The sequence below is a fragment of the Cynocephalus volans genome, chromosome 2, assembly GCF_027409185.1.
Source record: "Cynocephalus volans isolate mCynVol1 chromosome 2, mCynVol1.pri, whole genome shotgun sequence".
NCBI classification, from domain to species: domain Eukaryota; kingdom Metazoa; phylum Chordata; class Mammalia; order Dermoptera; family Cynocephalidae; genus Cynocephalus; species Cynocephalus volans.
In genome coordinates, this window is record NC_084461.1 from 130,797,295 (window position 1) to 130,815,890 (window position 18,596).

The 18,596-nt window shown below is 34.6% G+C and overlaps 1 protein-coding gene across 1 annotated transcript in view; it reads left to right on the forward strand.

Annotated features, from left to right (window-relative positions):
• SPINK5 (serine peptidase inhibitor Kazal type 5) overlaps positions 1–18,596 on the forward strand; it is a 71,883-nt gene that overhangs the window by 11,661 nt on the left and 41,626 nt on the right. The window contains exons 5-11 of the mRNA XM_063087665.1: positions 7,444–7,571; positions 9,068–9,125; positions 10,007–10,134; positions 11,569–11,635; positions 14,511–14,638; positions 15,956–16,043; positions 17,728–17,855. Of these exons, the coding sequence (XP_062943735.1) occupies positions 7,444–7,571; positions 9,068–9,125; positions 10,007–10,134; positions 11,569–11,635; positions 14,511–14,638; positions 15,956–16,043; positions 17,728–17,855 (725 nt within the window). The remainder of the gene's footprint in view (positions 1–7,443; positions 7,572–9,067; positions 9,126–10,006; positions 10,135–11,568; positions 11,636–14,510; positions 14,639–15,955; positions 16,044–17,727; positions 17,856–18,596) is intronic.

The window sequence follows — 18,596 nt, forward strand, 5'->3', positions numbered from 1 at the left end:
GGAGATACAACAGTAGCTGAAAATTATGGGAGAACAAGATTTCAAATATTTAGGCCAGCCAAAGAATCAGAGACAAAAATGAAGCAAAAATAATTTTTAGGGGAAAAATCATAATCTTGAGTACCTATAATATATTACCTAATATGTCCAATTTTCAAGAAAAATTATGAACTATGCAAAGTGACAGGAATATATGGCCCACACACAGGAAAAAAAAAGTAAACACAAGCTGTCTTTGAGCATCTATAGATGTTAGATTTGTAAGGCAAAGACTTGCCATAGCTATTAAAAATATGCTCAAAATACTAAAATAAATAAATCATGTTTGGAGAATTAAAAGAAAGTATAATAACAATGAATAAACAAATAGAGACTTTAAATGAAGAAATAAAAGTTATAAAAAAAAGAACCAAATGTAAATCTGGAGTTGAAGAGCACAATAACAGAAATAAAATCAACAGAGAGGCTCAAAGCAGATTTGTGATTGCATGAAAAAGAATTAGCAAACTACAAAAAAGATAAACAAAGGCTAACAATGAAAGTACAGCAAGAAAAAAAAATTAAAGAAAAATCAATAGTTACAGAATCATTGGGATAACAGCAAGCAAGCCAACAGATGTGTAATGGAAATTCCAGAAATAGAGGAGAGAGAAACAAAAATAGGACAATTATTTTAATGTACAATGGCCTAAAATGTCCCAAATTTGATGAAAAAAGTAATCTTAACATTAAAGAATCTCAACAAGTCCCAAATGGAATAAATACAAAGGGATCTACACTTTGTCAGAAGACAAAGAAAAAATTTTGGAAGTGGCAAGAAAAAAATGACACATTCTATATACAGATTACAATTAAAGTCAGGCTTCCTGTCTAAAATAATAAATGTCAGAAGGCTATGAAATGACATGATCACAATGGTGAAGGAAGAAAGTTAACCAAGATTCTATATCCCCCAAAACTATCGTACAAAATTTAAGGCAAAATAAAGATATTCCCACATCAATGAAATCTGAGAGACTTTGATGCTAACAGAACTGCTTTACAAGTAATAGTAAAGAAAGTCCTTTAGCTGAATGGAAATGACTACCTGATGGTAGCTTGAACCTACAGAGAGAAATGGAAAGCAGCAGAAATGGTGAAAATACAGATTAATATGAACTACTCTGTAAATATATTTCTTAGTTTCACCTAACTTCTTTTAAAGACTTAATATTCCATATAGCAATAATTGTAATGCTATTTTATTGGGTGTATAGATCTATTCAACAAAATAGCACAAAAGAGGACAAGGGAAATAGAGCTATATTGGGGCAAATTTTCTATATTTTACCAGAATTAAATATTAATATGAAGTAGATTGTGATGAATTATGATGCATATTGTAATTACTAAAGTAACCACCAAGAAAATAATGTTCAGGCATATCTCGTTTTATTGTGCTCTGCTTTATTGTGCTTTACAGATGATGTGCTTTTTGTAAATCGAAGGCTTGTGGCAACCCTGTGTTGAGCAAGTCTATCAGCACCATTTTTCCACAGCTTGTGCTCATTTCGTGTCTCTGTGTCACATTTTGGTAAATCTTTCAATATTTCAGATGTTTTCATTATTATTATATCTGTTACAGTGATCTGTGATCAGTGACCTTTGATGTTACTATTGTTCTTGTCTTGGGACACCATGAACCATACCTATATAAGATGGTAAACTTAATTAATAAATGTGTGTGTTCTTTTTGCTCCACTAAGCAGCCTATCACCATTCTCTCTTCCTCTCCTCAGGCCTTCCTAGTCCCTAAGACACAGTAATATTGAAATTAGGCCAGTTCATAACCCTGCAATGGTCTCTAAGTGTACAAGTGAAATGAAGAGTCAAACATCTCTCACTTCAGATGAGAATCTAGAAATGATTAAGCTTAGTGAGGAAGGCATGTTGAAAGCCTGGAAAGGCTGAAAGATAGGGCTCTTGAGCCAAACAAGTCAAGTTGTGAATGCAAAGGAAAAGTTTCTGAAGAAAATTAAAAGTGCAAATAAGAAAATGAAACACGCCTATTGTTTACATGAAAAATGTATTAGTGTTCTGGGTAGAAGTTCAAACCAGCCACAATATTTCCTTATGCTGAAGCCTAATCCAGAGCAAGGCTCTAACTTTCTTCAATTTTGTGTAGTCCGAAAGAAGTGAGGAAGCTTCCGATGAAAAGTTTGTTGCTAACTGAGGTTGGTTCATGAGGTTTAAGAAAAGAAGCCATCTCCATAACACCAAAGTGCAAGGTGAAGTATCAAGTGCTAATGTAGAAGTTGCAGAAAGTCATCCAGAAAATCTAGCTGAGAACATTGAAAAAGGTGACTACACTAAACAACAGATTTTCAGTGTAGCCCTTGAAGCAGCCTTCTATTGAAAGAAGATGCCATCTAGGAATTTGACAGCTAGAGAGGAGTCAATACCTGGCTTCAAAGCTTCAAAGCACAGGCTGAATATGTTGTTAATGGCAACTGCAGCGTATGACTTTAAGTTGAAACCAATGCTCATTTACCATTCTGAAAATCCTAGGCACTTAATAATCATGCTAAATCTACTCTGCTTGTGTTCTGTAAATGGAAGAACAAAGCCTGGATGACAGCAAATCTGTTTGCAGCACGATTTGCTGAATATTTTAAACACACTGCTGAGACCTAGCACTCAGAAAAAAATTTCTTTCAAAATATTACTGCTCATTGACAATGTACCTAGTCATCAAAGAGCTCTGATGGAGATGTACAAAGAAATTAATGCTTTTGTGCCTGCTAAAACCACATCCATTCTGCAGCTCATGGATTGAATCATTTTGACTTTCAAGTCTTATTATGTAAAAAGCTATAGCTGCCATAGATAGTGATTCCTCTGATTGATCTTGACAAAGTAAATTGAAAACATTGTGGAAAGGATTCACCATTCTAGATGCCATTAAGAGCATTTGTGATTCATGGGAGGAAGTTAAAGTATCAACATTACCACTAGTGTGGAAGAAGTTGATTCTGATTCTCATAAATGACTTTCAGAGGTTCAAGACTTCAGTGGATGAAGTAATTGCAGATGTAGCAGAAACAACAAAAGGACTAGAATTAGAAGTAAAGCCTGAAGATGACTGAATTGCTACAATCTCATGATAAAACTTGAAGGGATGAGAAATTGCTTTTTATAGATAAGCAAAGAAAGTGGTTTCTTCATATGAAATTTATTCCTGGTGAAGAAACGGTAAACACTGTTGAAATTATAACAAAGAATTTAGAATATTACATAAACTTAGTTGATGAAGCAGTGGCAGGGTTTGGGAGGACCGAGTCCAATTTTGAGAGAAATTCTACTATGAATACAATGCTATGAATCAGCATTGCATGCTCCAGAGAAATATTTTGTGAAAGAAATAGTCAATTGAAGCAGCAAAACTTATCATTGCCTTATTTTAAGAAATTGCCACAGCTATCCCAGCCTTCAGCATCCACCACCCTAATCAGTTAGCAGCCATCAATATTGAGGCAAGACCCTTTACCAGCAAAAAGGTTACTGTTTGCTGAAGGCTCAGATGATTGTTACCTCTCGTAGCAATAAAGTGTTTTTTCATTAAGGTATGTACATTTCTTTAGACATAATACTATTGCACACTTAATAGATTACAGTATAGTGTAAACATAACTTTTATATGTACCGGGAAATGAAAAAGTTTGTGTGACTTGCTTTATTGCAATATTAACTTTATTGTGGTGGTCTGGAATGGAATCAATACCTGCAAGGTATGACGATGTATAATAAATACATAAAATTAACAAAAGAATTAAAAAGGCACACTAGAAATATCTAACTCAAAATAAGGCAGTAGTAGAAGAATAGAGTAGCAAAAAGGACAAGAGCATATTGAAAACAAATAGAAAAATAGAAAATATCCACAAACCATATGGCATCTAAAGGACTTACATCCACGCTGTGTAAGGACCTCTTACAATTCAATTACAAAAGTACATGTATATGAATAATATGTAGATTCATATTATTTCGATTCTATTTTTCCACAAACTTTCTGAAGTTTCCTCTCATAAGACAAACAACTCAATTAAAAATAGATATTACATTAAAGATACATAAATGCCCAGGAGTACATAGCAAGATGCCCAACATCATCGTTAGGGAAATCTAAATAAAGCCACAAGAAGGTACCACTACACACCCACTTGTGTATATTTTCTTATCTTATTATTCTAATACTTGTGTGCCTTTTAATTTTAATTTTTTGTCTTGTGATCAATACATAGTTTGATCCTCCTTTTTAAAATCCAATCACTAATTGTGTTTTAATTTGTGGGTTTACTTGGTTCTCCCAATATTTTATATTTTTAGTTACAACACATTTTTTAAGTTATTTTTAAAGTAGTTTCTTTTTTTCAGCTTTTCTTTGATGCTGATATAAATATAGCATGCCTATTTTTGTTATTATGACTACTTTTAACCAAATATACATACTTTAAATTATTTATTACTATTGCTAACATCTGTATCTTCTCCCCTAATGTATGTTAGCCTTTTCTCCGTTCATTTTCTGAAAACACCCTAAACCTCCACAATTTTGTTATTAACTAGATTTTAACTTTGAGTTGCTATGGCTATTTCTCTCTTTCTCTTGTTCTTTTGTTTTTTCCTTAATTCTAGAAAAATTTCCTATTTCTTCAGATATTTTTTCCTATATTTGTTTCCCTCATTTGGGGAACTTTTAATTCTATTCTTTGTGCCTTTTAGCTTTTCTTTTCTATTGTAAATTAGTTCTCCATTTTCATTGCCTTCTAGGAGAGTTCCTCAATCTGATTTTCTAGTTCACAAACTCATTACCTATTTGTACACGTCCCATTTTTATTCTTTGTATCGTTTTATTTATCACCATTTGAACATTTCCATATCTAAAACTTTCATTTTGTTCTTTCTTTATAATTTATTTTTTTCTTCTTTCATTTTCCAGTTATCTTCTCTTACCTCTCTAACGCATAATTGAACTTTTGGTAAATTATTTTTCTACCCATCTCAATTCTGCTCCAGCTGATACATGTTGTTCAGTATATTGTATTCCTTTTTCGTTGTTTTATTTCTCAGCTATACAGATATTTTTACTGTAAGATTTCATAGTGGCCTTAGTTATTTTTTTCTGCTAAAGTGAGTTAGGTAATGTTCAAGGCCAAGCTTTGATCTGTACCCTTCCTGGGGAGTGTAGGAATAGGAAAAGGGTTAAGGCCCAGAGCTGGAGGTTCTGGAACCACTGTTGGCCTCTGCAGTTTGCTGCCACTCCACCAGGTCAGGAATCCACCTGTAGGCTCTCAGAAATTGTCACCATAAGGTAGAGGTGTTTTCTGTAGGTTGTGATCCTCATCCCTTGGAGTTTGTAGGGGAAGGAGATAAGTCATAAATCCTTGCACCTGTTCTCATCACCTCCCCGCTGGCCTCTTGACCTGCCCTCTCATTCCACTGCCTGCACCTGTTGACCTAGTATGTTGCTGTTGATTTTCTGGGGAAGGGAGATAGCAGTGATTATCCCAAGTTAATTACTTTGGTCCATAATTTTCTCATGCTTCTATGGCTTTTCCAGAAATAATTTTTGAGAGAAAACCAGCAGCTGTCCTGCTTTTTCTTTATGCTACAGCCACACTTCTCTTCTTTCTGCCCCTTAAACAGGACAACCGGGTCTCATCACAAATACTTTGCAATTGCGGTTTGCTATTTCTAGATTGTTCTTCCCTCAGATCTCTAACGTTTGGCTTCTCCTCATTGGTTTTATCTCACCTCAAATGTCACCTTTGCTGAAAGACCTTTCTTGCTACTATATTTAAAATTGGACCCCAACATTGTCATTCTAGGCACTATCATATTATTCAGTTTATTTTTCATAGTACTTACTATAATCTAAAATTGTAGTATATATTGTCTTTCTCTTCCTATCAGAATGTAAGCTCTTAAAACATGCATTTCTCTTTTCTGTTTTTTTGTGGGGTTTTTTGCTGTGAAAGTCTCACTGTCTAGTAGAATGCCTAGGCCTAGTAAACCTGTAATGAATTTTATGGAACAAATAAACAGATGAGTGAATGAAATAACATATGTGGACATTACATATCTTAGTTTCACTCTATTTTTAACTTCTTCCCAAACATAAATAGTGGAAAATGCTCTATAGCTTTTCTTTTCTATTTTAAGTTCTTTTTTCTTTTTCATTGCCTTGTAGGAGAGTTCCTCAATCTGATCTTCTGGTTCACAGATTCATTATATATCTGCATCCATCCTACTTTTGCTCTTTATATTGTGTGGCATATTAGTTCGTCACAGATCTATATTCTAGTTCCATATCTATCATTAAAATATTTTTATTATGAAAATTGTGACATCATAAATTTTATTTTGCAATGTAATATCCTAGTGAAAAAATCTTCAGTTTTATTCTTTGGTTTTAGATAGAAGTTAAATTCTGGCTGACTATCTTATTTCGCTAGCTTATGTCACAATAATGAGTTGCCAAATTGTGTTTTAGAAGTATTCACTTGATCCTTACCACAAATCTGGAATGTGGGAAGGGTGTGAATTTCAATTTTCAGATTGGGAAAGTGAAGTTCAAAGAGGTGAAGTGAACGGGCGGCAGGTCTGAGATGTGAACACAAGTCTTCAGTCATTACCTGATACAGGTGCTTTTCTCACTGTACAGGTTTGTCCCTGAGTATATGTCATATTATTAGAGTAGAGATGTTTAGATTTCTCTCATCATTCCTAAAAGATGTTTAGTTTCCTTTGCCGGTCAGTAGAGAAAACATTTAAAACGACAACAGCAATAAATGTTTATTATATGCAAGGCACTGTAAAAGTGCTGTACGTGTATTAACACATTTAAATCTATTTATAGTCCTGAGAAGTTGGTGAAATTATACCCATTTTGCAAATGAGGATGCTAAAACACAGAGGGGTTAAGTAACTTTGCCCAAGTCACATGGGTAGCAAGTGGCAGAGTTAGAATTATAGACCCAGCAATCTGGCTCTTAATTACCATTCTAACCTATAATAATAGAAACTTTATTGTAGCTTATAATTTACAGAGAGCTTTCCTATCCATTATCTACAGGGCAGCACTACCAATCCATGGAGAAGGCAGAAAGGATTTGGTAGACAAACAATACACCAAGGTTTAGAGAGGTGATTTAGCCCAACTTGCCCAGACAGCAAGTAGCTGAAATTATACTAAAATCCTTTCTTTTGAAACCTAACTATATCTCTCTTCTTGGACCATGTTTTATTACCCATGATTTTTATTAGCTCACAATGGTCTCCTTAATATGTTTATCTGCACCAGTGAGTTATATTATTATGGACTTAAAATGTTAACCTATTCATATTCCTAAGGCATATTTATCTTTTATATTTGGTGTTCCTTGATCATGTCTCTTGCAGCTGAACTGTGATGGTTTCAGAAAAGGAGAAAGAGATGGGGATTTTATCTGTACCCTTGATAACGCAGCTGTTTGTGGCACAGATGGGAAAACATACAGTAACAGATGTGTGCTGTGTGCCGAGAATGCGTGAGTATTCTCTGAAGCAGGCTTTTTCCCTAAAGTATGTTCTCTGTATAATTACATGACATCATTTTATCTACAGTCTTTAAGGTAAGAATCTATTTTGTGGGAGTTAGCCATCCATAAACTATTGGGACCAATTCTTTTACTACTCCTAAGACAAAAAAAACAAAAAGTGTATATCATAACACTTTATAATTTACAAAGCACTTTTGTGTACAATTTATCAGATGGTTATTGCTGTCTCTATGAAGTAGACAGGATAGGGAGATTATACATGTATATGTATACACATATATTATATACACACACATCTATCTATTTATCATTTATCTATCAATCCTTTTATCTATATATCCTTTTTCATAGAGAATTATTTTATCATCAAATGATATTTATTAAGTGCTCGATGATATTATTGAGTAAAATATTATAGTATTAGAGTAGGTAATTAAGATTTTTGATATTGAACTTCTTTCCATCTATTCAACCTTTGCCAAATAACTAAAGCATCTTGCTGTCCTAAGTTTTGTCCCCATGTTGTCCTTTCTCCACCTTCAATGCTAGATTTGGTTATTGATTATCTTCAACCAACAAGGTGGCATATACCTGCTTTGCAGGTTCTGGCTTGTGACCTCAATCCTGAATTGTCTGTTCTTCAGTTTTTGCTAATATAACAACCAATATTTGAGAAGATTACTAAGTGATATTATAAATATCTTTTTACTTATTTTTACTATACAGTGAGAATCATACTGTTCCTTGTATTTCTTTCTTAGCTCTGGCTGCTAGGAGACTCGACAATAATATTGGAATTTAATTTTTATAGTTTTCCTCAGTCAATATCCTTTGAAATAACTTTTTTCTTACCACTTTTAAAAACTTCGTTTTTTTAACTTATATTGTTTTATTGTATTTTTATTGTAATACAGATAATATAATTGTAAGCTGACTTATCTTTTTAGAAAATAGAAAGTATCTCTTACATTTATGGTTTTATATTTTCAGGTATGCTTTAAAGCTCTACCAGATTGAACAAAGTTAAATATCAGAACTTTATGGACTTTGCATGAAAAATAAAATACTAGTCAGCATAACCCAAATACAGGGTAGTACAGTGAGACACTAGATAATACAGACTTGAATTTGTTTATTTAAAACAACAAAAGCAATGACAACAAAATTCCTGGGGGCACCTAATAATCTACTAACAAGCCTTACTTTTCCCCATCTGCTGATGTGAATCTCTATGCTAGACACATGGAAAAAAAAATATTTCTGAAAATAATATTTACAAGTCTGAATCTTATCAGCCCTCCAAGGTAACTCCATTTCTTTGACCTTAAGTCAAGGCTCTCTCTAGAAAAAGTAAGTAAAGAATGCAACATGACTCCTGTTTTCAGGAGCAAAGGAGAAACACAATGTAATGAGGAGAAGTTAGGTTTGAATGGTGGAAAGTTCTGTGATATTAAACTGTTGTGTCCATTAACTTTTGGTTCTAGGAAAACCAGGTCCCAAGTTGATGTAAAAAGCGAGGGAGAATGCAGTAATCCAGCACAGGTAAGGACAAATGTCAGAGTGGTAGGAAATATTGGGGGGATGACTTCAAAGAGAAAGCAATTGCTTTCCTCTTCCTCCTTGGGTGGAAGAAAGCAATTTTTGCTTTACTTGAAATGGAATACTAAATATTGCCTGTTAATATGAAAAAGTGATTGAATGTTCTTGAAACTGGATCAGGTTACTTTGAAAATTAGACCTTTCAGCTCTCTTTTTGCTATCTATGAAAAAAAAAAAAAAAAAGAAATCAAAAGGAAACTGCATGGTGGTAGAAGGGGCACAAAACTTTAGTCACTTAATCTGAGTTGAAACTCCAGCATCCTCACTTGCTGTCAGGAGACCTTGGACAAATTACTTAACCTAAAATGAGATTTGGACTAAATAGCTTCTTTCTATGCTAAAATTCTGTGAGTCTGTGATTGTAGGGGAAAGAAGGAAGCATAGATTACATGTCACACTTAACTTTTGTGCTGAATAATTTTCCTAATTTTCAAGGTTTGGTGCTCTTTCCATATGCTCCTAGAGCACCTGATGATTTATCTCCACCAAGTCGTTTAGCACATACTATTTCAAATGTCTCTTTTTCTGTATCACCAGGAGATTATGAGTCACCTGAGGGCAAGGACTGTGCTCTGCCTGAGTTCTAGAGCATAGTGGGTTATCAATGTTTACTGAGTAAATGGATACATAAGTGAGTGAGTTCCATACTTAACTGTATGAATCATATAGTACTCACTGAGCTACTTCTACATGGCTGGCATGCTCTAGGTGGCCAGTGCCCACAGTGATGGCAGAGGCACTGAGTTCTATTAAATTTCTGACAACAGTATTGTTAGCATTACAGTCAGGATGGCGAATACCAAGTTTCTTTGCTCATTCTTCAGGATGTGTGCAGTGCTTTTCGGCCCTATGTGAAGGATGGGAGACTTGGATGCACAAGAGAAAATGATCCGGTTCTGGGTCCTGATGGGAAGACTCACGGCAATAAGTGTGCAATGTGTGCTGAGCTGTTGTAAGTATCATCATCCCCAGGTGGACCTGATGCACTTGGTTGCTGTTCTGAGAACCACTCCACGGAGAGATAAAGTCCTTTTCAGGAAGCACGTAATCCTTAGCTTTTATAATGTGGAATAGGCCTTGCTCCCATAATGGCTTTTCTTTTTCTTCATGTCATCTACTGAAGTTTCCTACAAGGAGAGAATAAAGTAATTATGTTAGTTATTAAATTTGATACTCTTAATTTTTAAAAATTATAATAACCAGGAAATGCACAGTATTTTATGAGGCATAGTATTTTAGAATTTAGAGAGCACTTTTATATGGGATAATCTGGGTCAGTGATATGACATGTATTGCTTCATTTGGGCATGGGTAGAGACTCTTACTTAATAATAACAGTTTAAAATAATAATAATAATAATTCTGTATTCATTATTAGTGTAAAAGGTGGAACGTTATGAAAGGGAACTACTGTTGGGTTAATCTTTCTCTAAGTGCCTGGCATTGCTCTGGGCTCTGAAGACCCAGATATGAATAAGATCCAATTGGTCTTTTATATTCTGGCTGGTAGACAGGGTATAGACACTGATCCATGTGTCAGCAAGTCTTTAAGTGCTATGTTTACAAGAATGGATCTTTAAAATCAGGACAGAGGAAGATTTAACAGATTAGTAAACTTCACACCTGCCTTTGAAAATTAAAGTTAGCTGTTGTAGAATTCAAGGGCATGTCCTATCAAGTTCACAAAACAGGGATTATAACTGGTTTCCAGACAGGAAATCAGCTTGATTTTCACTTTCTTGCCTCGGAAGCATGTGCTTTCAGTGTTCAAACCTGTCCCAGTTCTTCGGTTTTCTGTATCCTTTCATGCACTAGCTGAAAAAAAGAATTTGACCTTGCTAACTCCAGATTTTTTTTCTCTGTAGAACTGAAATAGCAGTAGGTATCTTTGGGACGAGACTATAATTAGATAACAGATGTGAAAGGTTTTAGAAGATCAATTCTAATATAGCTTTTATTAACAACCATGCTTCGTGCTTTCACATGAAGGCAGGCACATTCTTTGCAAAGCATAAAAAGGGTGTGGATGGCAGTAGCTCAAATGCTCAGTTTAGTCTCACCCTTGTCTCAGCATTGTTCAAAGCTCTTGGTTCTGTTTGTTCAAGGGAGTTTTCCTGACTATCTTCTGTTTGTCAATCAAGGCATCACACCCATCCACTTTACAGAACAAAGCTCCTAATTGACTGCCAGTGAGTCAGTTTCACACCCTTCCTTATCTTTGGCAATTTCTTTAGCTCAGGCATTCAGAACAGGGAAACACTTGTCTCATGTAAGGGGATCAGTTTCAACAAGTTATGGCAGAGTATAGGAAAGTACTTAGCACAAAACTGGACACTGAAAATATGATTGAGCCATAAATGGATGAACTGTTCACTTTTCTTAACAGTTTAAAAGAAGCTGAAGAAAATGCCAAGCGAGAAAGTGAAACAAGAGCACGACGAAATGCTGAGAAGGTGACTGAGTCAGCAAGACAATTTGCTTCTTGTGGCCATAAATATTAACATGCTTATGCTTGAACCTTTGAAGTAATGCAGTAATGTCATTGTCCTTTATTATTATGTGGAGTTTTTTCTTGATATCAAAATTCCCCCAATTTATTATGCTTAATATATTAATCATTAGATTCGGAATTAAAACAGCATTTCTTACCTCAGGCTGAAAATGTGCAATTTCCACCCTTGCTTCTCTCCTCCCCACCCCTCACCCCCAAAATGTAAGACAGAAAGTTTATACAAACTAAATTCTGCTTAATTTCCACCAGACTTCTCTCTGGCTCAGTGCAACCAATTTTGCTTTGAATATATATATTTTTTAATTGCAACATAATATAAATTAGATAAGAATAATTTTAAGATAATCCCAGAATCTTTTAAAGAATATATTCACTGGTGCATTTTATATATAATTCCATTGACAAAAGCTGGAGTTATTCACTTTTTCATTAAGACTAGTATTACATTCAGCGAGACCTGAATTTATAAAGTTCTTGCTTCTGCTTAAATGAAAATCTCAGACAAATATTGAGATTGTGGTTTTAAAAATAACCTTAAAATTATTTTTTTTTCAAATTATTTGGCAATTTAATTTTTTAATTTATTATAAAATGTATTCTTTTTGTTCATTGAATAAGCATCGTTAGGTAATACAGCCTGCATTTCTTAAATCCCTTAGGTTATTAAACCCTACTGTCAAGAGAGGGATAGCATTTACTTTGCTAAATGGCAGGCCTTTTGTTGGGAAGTCAGAACACCTGAGTTTTACCCTTTGTTCTCTCTGCTCTGGGTGTGTGACATGGAGCAAATCATCTCCTCTCTGGCCTTCAATTTTCTTGTCAGTGAAACAAGGAAGCTGGAGAACCGACTTCAATTTGACCTTCCTGTTGGGTTGTGATTCTGTGTCCTGCACCCTTTTGTACTAACATAAGTATACTATTTTTTGTGGATTGTAGGGCTTGTGTTTTAAACAGGCACAGTTTTTGGTAGTCAAGAGCTGACCTTCTGTTAAATGTGATTAATATAATTCTAAATTAAATAATTCTATTTTTAAAAAGCAAGTTTCCCACCCTAAATAGGGTGTTCAGAGTTTAAACTAAGAAAAATGATGAATTCAGAACTGCCTATAATTTGTTCATCACTCAACAAGGACTGAAAAGCAATACTTTTGTGGTAGTTGTTAAAACTTAGTCTAAAAATTTGGGTCATCCTGTGATAGTTAGCGTTTTACTACTCCATAAACACTGAGAGTTCTTTCCTCTTGTTCTTTATCAGGTCTCAGCTGCACTTTCTTCTCCCTCTCTGTGGCTGGGGTCATTGTTTTGGCGGGGTCAGCGGGCGTGATTGTGTTGAATGGGACTGCTTCATAGTGATGGCTCAGTATGTGTCCCATAATGAACCTGTCAGTGGGTTGCTCACAAAAGTGTTTCTTCAGAATCTCCTCAGATGAATCACAACTTATAAACTGAAATTATCATTGTTTCTCTTATGGGAATCACTGAGCATTAACTTTATTACCATGCTATGATTATCAGGTGGCTGTCTTCTGTGTCTGTATTCCTAGATTGTCACAATGAGGAAGTTTGGAGCACACCCATTTCTCCTCCAAACACAAATATCTTTTTATTAGGAGGCAATTACGATTCTCTTTTAAAGTGTCTTAATAAAATCTGAAGTATTAGAAAATATCAGAGAATACTAGGTCTAAAAAGGATCCTACAGAGCATCTCATTCAAAAACCCTATTGTGTAGGTGGTAAGATTGAGGTCCCAAAGGTCATAGGACTTTGCTATGGTCTCCCAGGGAGTTAGAGCCACAGGGTTGCACTCAAGTCTCCTGATTTCCAGGTATGCTCTTTGTGCTCATCTTTTGTTGACTGAAATGAGAAGATGAGGGTCACACAGCTGAAAAGAAAGTTATAGAGTAGGATTTTTTTGTAGGTTATGTTAAAGTAATATATGTCATTGCAAATATGTTTATTGACATAGAGATCCCCAAGCCTAGATTAATTTGTGGTATATTTTTTGTTAAGGTTAGCCTTCACCAAATAGAATTTTTAAAGCACAGAGAGAAATCTGGAAGTACAGAACTAAAGCATCAGGAAATCTGGGAACAAATCTCACTTGGGTTTTTTATTGGGAAGTCACAACCTTTTTGGATTTTCTAAATCAATATCTGTGGTGATGGTCTCTCTCTCTCTATGGGGGAATTGAAGGAAAATTAGATTTACTCTCTGAGGTTTCTACCTACAATGTAAAAAATGAACATAGATAAAGAAGGCAAAATACACAAAAACTACCCATGGATTCACAGAGAAACAAAACTAAAGCAAGCACAATGATTTTGGCTACCATCTTGTTTCTTTTTTCTTGAAAACTAGGTAGAATTGTTCTTGACTTGATCCATATTAAGTAACTTTTAAACATCTCATCTCACAAATTCTGTCTTCTACTTATTGGCAACATTTCTGTTGTTGTCTTCTTTTGGCAACTGCATTTTGTTGTGTCTGTGTTGGAACCTCATAAAAGATCTTTTTGGTTTTTTTCCTCTGTGAATTTGGAAGTTAACAAGAAATGTCTGGTTTTAGTTTTAGGGAATACTTGTTCGGCCTTATGCTTTCCTAGGCTGTTTTGTCTTTTCATAGATATATGTTAAATAGATATAAGTGCCAAGTAATTGATAATATGATTACTAGTTCTCATTAATTCTCATGAATATGTTGTAGGTGTTTGCCAACACTTGTAGACCTGACATTTTATGATTATAAATCTGTCATGTAAAGTTTCTAGATTAAAGAGTACAAAAATGGTAAATATGATTACTTGTCTTTTTAAAGGATTTTTGCAAGGAATATGAAAAACAAGTGAGGAATGGAAGACTTTATTGCACACGAGAGAGTGACCCAGTCCGTGGCCCTGATGGCAGGATGCATGGCAACAAATGTGCCCTGTGTGCTGAAATTTTGTGAGTATAGATGTGGTTTCTTCAGACTGACTCAAGAGGTGGGAGTGGGGATTGATCAGAACGATGAGTAGGAACAATGTTGGGGGGGGAAGTTCTTGTTGAGAACTATTTGAACCTCCACAAATCATAATGCCACATAGTAAGAAATCACTAATGACACATGCCTGTTTCCTAGGTACAAATGGATTTTGTTTTCTAGTTGGAACACTTGCTTAAAAAATAAGGCTTAACTTTGTTAAGAAGTATTTTTTTTTGTGACAGAGTTAAAAGACACCCTCAAAAAATTCATGTTCTTATGTTAATTGGATTACTTTTATCTTTTTGTCTGGAACATGTGACCTTGGGAGAAGGGCAAATCCCACCCTATAAAAATTATGGCATTTATGAAAATGTCTCAGACAAGTCTCATTACACTTTCTTTCAGATCCTTGGACTCTGTAAGCTCTTCCCTATATGTTGTCCCACTGCCACTTCTCAGTCTTGGCCAGCTTATGTCCCCTCTTTTTGTGGATTACATTTTAAGATTATCCTTCTTTGGAAACGACCTTCTAAAGTCCCTAACTAAAATTCAGTCCTTATAATCCTTAGTAATTATCTTTCATAACAATCATCACAATTGTTGACTATATAATTATTTCTCTATTTGTTAATCAAAATCAAATCAATCAGTATTCTCTACTAGGCTATAAGTTCCAAGAGGACAGGGTATTTGTTTTTATTGTATACTATTGCATGCCCAGAGCCTGGGCCAATGCATGCCAAAAAAATAGTTATTAACTAAATAATGAATGAATGAATGAATATATGAATGAAGATCCCTGCTCTTAAGAAGCTTAAGGTTAACAGTAGAAATAAGCCATGGACATGCACACACTTATTTACATAAGGGTATTTTTAAAAGTTCATGGAAAGATTCATATTACCTTTCAATTCTATTTTTCCATGAACTTTTTGAAGTACCCTCATACATTGCAAAACAATAAAAACTGTTCCATAAGAGGGGAGTATTCAGATATGAAAACACAGCGATACATGTAGAGCTCATTTCTATTTAGGATCTGAGATGCCTTCTCATATATGATAGAATTTAAGGTGGAGAGATTTAAAAGACAGGGAGATGAGGAAAAATTATGGTGGAAGAAAATGGTCTATATATAAAGGTAAAAAGAAAGTATTTGTTAGGGATTTAAGGTGACTTGAAAGTGTTTGTGCTAGAACTCAGAAAAACTTAGCTGTTTTTCCATCTGTACCTAAGACTATTTTGTAACATGAAGATTTGAAGTAATTCTCCTCATTTCTTTCTTTTTCTTTTTCCAGCAAGCGCCGTTTTTCAGAAGAAAACAATACAGCAGATCAAAATCTGAGAAAGGCTGAAGAAAAAGTTAAAGTTAAAAGAGAAATTGAGGTGAGGGTTAGTTGGATCAGTCTAGTTATGACTTTTGTGTGTGTATGTGTGTGCATATTACTCTAGTATGCATTTTCAATATTGGTTGATATTTTCCCCACTACTCATGGGTTTTCTGAAAACTAATTTATAGTAATTATTTTGTGAGACTTAGAAGAGTAATTATGGCATTACAATTTCTAGCGCTATTTGGAATAAATTATCATACTACTAAAATAGTTCCACACTCCTAAATGAAGGTGATATATCAAAACTTTACCTGAATTCAAAGTGTGACTTGTATTCTTCAAATGTGTGGTAGCTGTTTTGGAGGTATTCATTTTAAAAGCAATACAATGCAGAATATTACTATGTTTGAAAGCATACTGCACTCTACTCTATAAACATCTCTTAAGTAGTCGTCTGCCTATTTTTCTACTGCTACCATCTTAGCTCAGACGCTTAATAGTTTTCTCTCGCGTTGATGCATTAGCATCCCGTTTGGTTTACATAATTGTAGTCGTCATCTTCTTCAATTCTCAAGATTCAATTCATCCTCCATGTAATTTTTGCAGAACAGATATTTTTATGAGTCAATGGCATTATAAAATTCCAGTGTTTGAAGGTATCCTAGAGTATGTTTGGACCGTTTCACTTTGTGTAGGAACCCTACTTAACTTTATTTCTTACATACAGTTATCCAGTCTCTATAAGTGTAGTCCACAGTTTTACAAAGTAACCCACTCTATCAGGCTACTTCTTGCATTTATAGAACCCTGTCTTATTGCGCAGGCCTCATTTTCAACTGCTTTCTTCCCCTCAGTCCTGGGTTACCAAGTCCTTTTAATTTTAGTACACAAATGTCCCTCAACTATTCTTTTATCTTTCATTTCCAATTTCTTCCTCCCTTTCTTTCCTTCTTTTCCTCCCTCCCTTCCTTCCTCTTTCTGTAATCTAATTAATTTCTCTAACTTTAATCTCTATTCACTCAAATTCTCCATGCATCTGGCTGGCAGTTTTTCTAAAACAAAGGTTTGATTCTGTCGTTCTCTGTAATAAATGTTTATCATTTTCCCATTGTCTAAGAATAAAATCCAAATTCATTCCAAAGTTTAGTGGTTTGGTTCTGATCAGTTTTCAAGGTCTCCTTTTTGACCATTTTCTAAATCTTTCTTTTTTCCTCAACTAATTCCTTAGCTGCTATACTCATGCATATGTTAGATTATCTGAAAACATGTTCTTTAATGTCTCCATTCCTTTGCATATCATAATTCTTCTTGGAGGACTTTTTTGCCATGTTGTGTTCCTGGATATATCCTAAAGGCAGAACTCAGACATCAGTTCTCTGAATTTCCATGAGTCATTCTTTCCTTTGTGCTTGTACCATACACTTAATTCAGACCTGCATTGCATCCCTTAGCTTCTAATATTGCAGTTACTTATCCTTGCTGCTTGACTGATAAAGGCCCTAAATAAATCACATTCATATTTATATTCTCTTAATTTAATATACTGGTTGGCTACTTTGATGGATGAATATTATGAAAAGAGAAACATCACAAAATTGTTGGATGATACTAAATCCTAAAAGTCTTATTTCTTCATCTTTAATTCCTCTTTTCCTATTTCTTTATAAAATGACATTTAAAACTTACAAATACAGAACACAGAACTATTTCTAAATTGTCCCATTTTCATTATTCAGAAACTCTGCAGTGAATATCAAGATCAAGCAAAGAATGGAATACTTTTCTGTACCAGAGAAAATGACCCTGTTCGTGGTCCAGATGGGAAAATGCATGGCAGCTTGTGTTCCATGTGTCAAGCCTTCTTGTGAGTATAGAATATTAGAATATGAAAGAAAGAAGGAACTTTACAGACAATCGTATTGAACTGGCTTGTTTCATGAATGAGGAAACTATGACTTAAAATAGGGAAAGGAGTTGAACAAATTACATGGAGAACATCAGTAATAGATCTGGGAGTAAGTACCTTGAGTTGTTTGTTTCAAGGTGCCTTGTTTTCTCTGACACTCCCTCTCTTAGCACTGGAACAGCCTGACAAACATAAACTAGTACATATATTATTTGATCCCCCACTCCTGAAGTTTTACCAGGGTACTTCAAAAAGTTTGTGGAAAAATAGAATTAAAGGATAATATGAATCTTTCCACAAACCTTTTTAAGTACTCTGACATATGTAAGCCTGTTTTAGCAGTTTATTGGTACCTCATCTTCCATGAGGGCTAGGGTCCAAAGTTAGCACTTAATGCAGAAATCAAATGGAGTCAAATTGCCCATGACACAACCATAAACTCCTGTAAAATTATAATACATGTAATTTTATATAATGTGACATTTCTTAATAAGTTAAAACTGACAGGTTTCTTTCAAAATTTAGAAGAGCTCTCAGTTTATTTGGTTGAGCTCAGATTATTCGATTTATACCTGGAATCTATGGATTTTTGTTTTGACTGACAGCCAAATGGTTGAAATACCATCAGTTAAGTGTACGTATGGTGTGATTTTATCATACAAAGCAAATTTAGGCTCATTCAGTTTCTCAGTGTATGGA